We start from the raw sequence: 6,111 nt of genomic DNA, 5'->3' as shown, positions 1-6,111 counted from the left end.
TTGCACGTTTTTCTCACCCCAAGCCACTCTTGGCCGTGCGCTGTTTCATGAGGGGTTTTCTGATGTCCTACCCTTGACCTCTGGGGCACCGGGGAGTTGGAGAACTCAGGAGGTTCTCAGGGGTTTGGAGATGGGGAAGGCCAATTCTCAGCAAGTCCTTGATGAGGTGTGATCCTACCTGGCCCGCTGCAGTCTGGGGGACCTTCTTTTCCTCCTAGAGGCCGTCAGCTCCTCCCTTCCAGGGAGTTGGCTGAGTCAGGTGTTTGCCGACAGCGACTTTGTTTTAAACCGAGCTCAGGGTTGCTACAGTTCTCAGGAGACCTGGTCGGGAGGGTTTTTCCTCCATCCCAGCTTCCCCAGACTTTCTACTTTTTTGCAGCCAGGCTCTGCGCCAGTCTCCCACCCTGGCTTGGCTGTGGGACACCCAGTTGGCAGCAAGCTCCCCTTAGTGGGCAGTTCAGTAACATCTCCATCCCTTTTGGTGGTGTGATTTCCCGCAGGTAGGGGACTGATTTACTCAAGGTCAGGACAGGAGCCCTGGTGACTCAGATCTATGCTTTCCCCTTGGTCTGTAACTCTCCTTGACCTCTGGGGCCTGAGCAAAGGAATGGGGGCAGGCCTTAAAGTCCTCCTGCCCTCCATCTCCCTCCCCTGGGACCAGGGAGGCACTGGTCTGCTTGTCCGGCCCCAGGAGGCTCCCAAGGGGATGATGCACGATGAAGGCTATGATCACTAAGTGTCTAGAGGCTGCTTATTTGCCTCCTGTCCCAGTGGCCACCTGGGCCACCTAGCAGTATTGACCTTTTTGGCCCAGGGACAGAAAGCCCAGGAGTGGGGATGGCCCTTGTTTGTCCTGTGTCCCGCTCAGCGGGGGCAGCACCCTAGCCAGCACCTGGGATGTGGCCTGGAAGATCCTTTCGGGATTCTGAGGGCGGGCTATCTCCTGACCTTTGCTAAGGGGGAGGGAGAGCCCTGGGGACGGGACTCCTGGGTTTGGCCGGTTTGGGTGCGTGCGTGGTTGTGTGGGCCTTTGAGCCGAGAAGTAACACCGGCCCTGGGATTCTGGGCCATAGCTACACTGGAGGAGCCCTTTGTCTAAAAAGGGCCTGAACGCTCCGACGCAGGGGGTGGGGTCGCACGGCGCCTGGGATCCGCCCCTTGGGCCCCTCCCTGACGCGGCCGCCGCCCACCCGCCGGCCCCGGGCTCCCGCACATCTGGCGGTCGCCAGCACATCTGGGCAGCCGGCGTGAAGCATGAACGGCTCGCAGGCGGACGTCACAGCCCGGGCCGCCTGGCTGAGCTCCTGTTGCAACCAGTCGGGGGTGCTGCCGGAGCCCCCCGAGGGGCCGCGCGCCGTGCAGGCGGCGGTGCTGGGCGTGCTGTCGCTGCTCGTGCTCTGCGGACTCCTGTTCCTGGGCGCCGGCCTACTGCTCCGCGCCCAGGGTCTGACGGCGCTGCTGGCCCGAGAGCTGCGCGCGTCCCGGGACGGAGAGCCCGGCGGCGCCAGCGGAGGCGAGGATGACTCGTAGGCGCGTCCGGCTGCGCTCGGGGGTCGCGGCCCCCCGGCGGCCCGCGGACTCCACGCCCGACTTCGAGGGAGCGGCCCCCAGCGCCAGACGGCTTCAGCGGGAAGCCCTCCGGCGATGCTGGCGCGCGCGCGCGCGCGCGCACACACACACAGGTGAGAGCCCGTCCAGATGAGAGCCGCAGCGCCTTGGGAGTGGGGGCGCAGGGGCTGGAAACCGTCGTATTGACCGGGCTCTCTGCGCTCAGCCACAGACCCAGCTTTTCAGCGACTCCCGTTCCAGCTCTGGAAGCCCACGGGGTGGGCCGGCGGCTATCCCAGGGGTGCCGGGATCTGAGCGGAGAGGCTGCCCTTCCCTCCCTCTCCCGGTCGTCTCTCCAGCCCAGTGGCGCCCCGACCCACGGCCTTTTTCTAGGTCACTGTGTAACTGCGGGAGAGGGAGAAGCAGGGCGGATCAAAGAGGAGGGAGTCTGGAGGGGCCACAGTGTGCTGGGGAGCCCTTCTTCCCTGCACCCACGCCACCCCGCTTTGCGCCAGCCCCACCTAGTGCTAAGGCCCAACTTTGTGTCACTGCAGCACTGCCCATCCCACTGGGAGGCTGGGGAGAGCCATGGCCACAGGAACTCAGCCAACCCAGGCCCCCGGCTTCTGCTTCTTCCCGTCCTCTCCTTCAGGAAGCCTTTTCCCCGGAGAGAGGTTTGGGTATGATTCCTCACTGTGGCCTCCCTCTTGGGGCAGGGATGGGAGTGTGGATCGAGTTTTAGGGCACAGCCAGGAGCCTGGATGACCCTGGGGGATGGGGAGGTGTGCTGGGGCCTCCTCCCCCCAGCCCCTGCTCAGGTGGGGGCACGTGTGTGGCCCACAGCAAGGAGCTTTGGGGTGTGCGTGGGGGGGGGGGTAGGTGACAAGATTCCTAACAGCTGGGGGGCCTCAGGAGCACGCTGCTCCAGGAAGCTGGGACTGAGGGTTCCCAGCTGTAGGGGCTCCATCTGGCCCTCCTGCCTCTGCCTCTCCAAGGACAGGAACCATCTGGAGGGAAGGGCCTGGGTGGCCTAAAGACAAGGTAATTCTAGGCCAAGGCTGCCTTGGGCAGAGCCATAGGGTTTGGCGAGGGAAGCCTTCTGGGTCTGTCTCCTCTGTTCAGTGGTGTACCAAGGGATTCCCAGGTTTCTGTGGGTGGAGCTGTTCACCAGGGGTGCCTCTGACCTCTCTTGCCCCTCCCACTCTAAAGCCCCTCCCCTGCCTGCCAGGGCAGAGGCCGGGTCCCAGCTTCCCTCTGAGAAGGGAGTGAGTGCTGGAGAGGAGGGGCCGATGAGGGGTGAGGGGCCGGAGTGGGCAGGGTGCAGCTGTGAGGCTGAGGACGCGTGATCCCTGCACAGGGCAGCCCAGGATTTGGTGCTAATCCTGGACAGCTGTGCCACACTGGCCTTGCTGAGCTGTGGACTTCTCACCTCAGGCATGCTGATCCCACCCCCTTGGAGAGAGGGCTGGCCAGGGATGTGTGTGTGTGTGTGTGTGTGTGTGTGTGTGTGTGCTTGTGACTGCTCCTGGCCTTAGGGAGGCAGGCCAGCCCGGGGACATTCCCCACCTCCCTTTGCTGTGTCCTGGGGGAGGGGCTGGAATGCCCTCTCTTTACTGTGTCCAGGTTCGCCCACCCCCTTGCCCATAAGTTCTGCTGAATTTGCTGCCTTTCCATCCTTTCTCCCATCTCCATACTATGCTCTTTTCTCCTTCCCGATCTGGGACAGTCTCCAGTTCTGCTGTGAACCCTTCACTTTACAAATGGGGAAGCTCAGAGAGAAGAAAGTGACATGCTCAAGTGAATGACAGAGCCGGAACTGGACCCCGGGGCTCCTGCTTGATTCCGAGCTCAGGGGGTGGGGTGGCATCCCTGAGTGAGAAGGACCCCTTGGGTTGCCCTCTTTGCTCTGTCCTCTCTTTCCCTGATTTCTCACCACTCTTTGAGATGCTGATGCAGAATATGGCCTCTCTTCCCAAAAGAATGAACCTTCACACCACACTTGTCATATGATTTCCGGAACTGGAACCTCAACTGCCCCCCTCCCGCTCCGTGTCCTCCTTCCCATCCTTACTTCCCGACAGCCTTGCTAGATACCTTCTTCCTGCTGGGAATGGCCTTCTAGTTACCTCAGCAACTCCCCAACCAGCTGGGCTAAGCTTTCCTGGCCCGAACCTGAGGGTGCGGGTGAGCTCAGAGGGTCAGCTGGAATATATACACCTATGGAAAGAAAATCCAAGTGGACAGAGCAGAGGGATCGGAGGTCAAGATGATGACTTGGGTTGGCCTTTGGGTTCAAGTCTGGGTGGTGTTAGAGGTGTAGAGAGATTTGATGGAGGGACGGACTGTGCCCCCAGCATCATGGTGTCTGCTCACACCCGGGCAGGGCTGGGGGTGTCCCGGTGGGGTGAGAGAAGATGGGGTAGGCAAAGGCTTTCTTCATCCAACTTCCTGCCTTCGCTATCCCTTCAGCTCAGTGCTTGGGTAGCTGGCCCGTGGCATGTGCTGGAGACCTCAGTGTTCCTGGAGAAAGATACTGAGATGTTTGCTATGGAACTCTGACCCTGGTCAAGGCTGTCAGACTGAGTGGGGAGGAAAATAATTGAGAAAATTGGGAAATGGGTGGTGCTGTCACGGCATTTCTCAGGCTCCGGCTGGGAGGGAGAGGTGGGGGATGGCTGTAGGTCTGAGTGCCGTGGAGTGAGGCCAGGCATCTGGTCACCAGCAAGCTCCATTAGCCTGTGCTGTCCTTGATGGAAACGCCGGGGCCACAGATGCGTGGACATCTTGGCTTAACCTTCCTCCAGCCCCTGAGTCTCACTTTGAGCTGGAAAGGTCTGTCATTCCTTGGCTTCCTTCCCAGCAAAGACAGGGGGTGGCTGTCTGTTACAGATTCCCGAGCCTTACGTGGTCTGTCTCCCAGAGAGCTCCCATTTCAGCGCACTGGCTGTACGGGGAACTCCTGCTACCTTTGATGCATGTGCGGTGCAGATGACGGCCTGGGAGAAACCTGGATTGTCGTGAGACCTCAACTTGGGATCCTTGCACTCAGCTGCTGCCTCTGATCTGCTCCATCCAACCTCCTGAAGTGCTCATGGTGTGGGTCTGGGAGGTCAGCGCTCCAGGAATGAATGGGCCCCCGGGCAACTGCTGTGTGTCCTGGGCACTGAAGAGGCCACACCCCCAGGATGCTCAGTGCCCGCAGACGCTGACCAGCCCTCTGCCTGCTGGGCCCTGTCCCATCTCTGATGAAGGGTGGCCGTGGTCTGACAGGCCAGTGACTTGTCCCTGCTGAGGGCTGTGGGTCACTGTCCCCCATTTGGAGGTCTTGGGTGCCCCAACAGTGCCCCATCACTGCCCCATCTCTTCCTGTGGCTTGTTATTAAATATGCTGGTAATGCAAGTTTGGGGTACACGGTCTATGTTTCCAGCTCCTGACTCTTGGCATTAGCGGTAGCCCCCCGGCCCCGCTCCAGTTTGGACTGTTTCTGGCAGATCCTGAAATAGCAAACCCCAGCCACGGCCCCTCTCCCCTGGTCCCTCCTCAGTGCTGGCTATTCCCGTTCCACACCCAGATCCAGAGCTTTCCAAGGGTGGGTAGGAGTGGGGCAGTGACTCTCACGCCAACAATCGATTGCCCCCCTGTGGCCAGTGTGGGCAATAACACGTCTTCATTCAGCTGCCCTATTGACGACTGATCATAGTCCGGCCAGAGCTTGTGCCTCAAAAAAAGAGTGGATTTTGTGAGCGTGTGCACTGAATTCTACACTGTAGACCTTCATGAACCTCAGTATCTTCATCCATAAAATGGAAGCAACGATGGCAGGAGGATCAAATATATAGTGTGCTTGTCTGTAGATAAAAGGCTGTGATCGTCTTGTGACGCTGTTATTTTTTCCTCCGAACGTGGCCACCCCCAGAGAAAAGGTATAGAGCCACCCACTCCCCACCCTGTTCCTGGGAACACTTCGTTTATTCATCTTTTCCACGAGTGTTTATTGAGTGACTGCTCTGTGCTGGGCTGGCTCTGGGGCTGGGGATGAGATGAATGAGGCAGAGGCCCTGCCCTCAAGGAGCTCACAGTCCGGTAAAGAGTGATGCTTACAAGACTGAAGCTAGGGGCTTCCCTGGTGGTGCAGTGGTTTGGAATCTGCTTGCCAATGCAGGGGACACGGGTTCGAGCCCTGGTCCGGGAGGATCCCACATGCCGCGAAGCAACTGGGCCTGTGAGCCACAACTACTGAGCCTGCGCGTCCAGAGCCTGTGCTCCGCAACAAGAGAGGCTGCGATAGTGAGAGGTCCGCGCACCGCGATGAAGAGTGGCTTCCGCTTGCCGCAACAGAAACGAAGACCCAACACAGCCAAAAATAAATAAAATAAAAATTAAGTTTGTAAAAAAAAAAAAAGACTGAAGCTAACACAGACAATAAGAAGTGCCCAGTGTTGACGGAGCCAAGAACAGAGAGTGACTGGCTTGGCTTGTAGAGGAAGGGGTACTGAATGGGCATTCACAGAGCGAAGAAGGGGAGGAAGAACATTCGGGGCAGACGCGTAGTGGGGTGTGGG

At 59.5% G+C, this 6,111-nt stretch overlaps 1 protein-coding gene across 1 annotated transcript; it reads left to right on the top strand.

The window, feature by feature from the left end:
* The first annotated feature begins 1,254 nt into the window (after nt 1-1,254).
* SMIM41 (small integral membrane protein 41) lies at nt 1,255-1,530 on the top strand. Its single transcript, XM_065888412.1, has one exon. It carries the CDS (start codon nt 1,255-1,257, stop codon nt 1,528-1,530), a length of 276 nt encoding a protein of 91 aa, XP_065744484.1.
* Nucleotides 1,531-6,111: the final 4,581 nt, after the last annotated feature.

Source organism: Phocoena phocoena, chromosome 11 (genome assembly GCF_963924675.1).
Source record: "Phocoena phocoena chromosome 11, mPhoPho1.1, whole genome shotgun sequence".
NCBI classification, from domain to species: domain Eukaryota; kingdom Metazoa; phylum Chordata; class Mammalia; order Artiodactyla; family Phocoenidae; genus Phocoena; species Phocoena phocoena.
The sequence above is the reverse complement of the archived record's forward strand: the minus strand, read 5'-3'. Positions and strand labels throughout refer to the sequence as shown.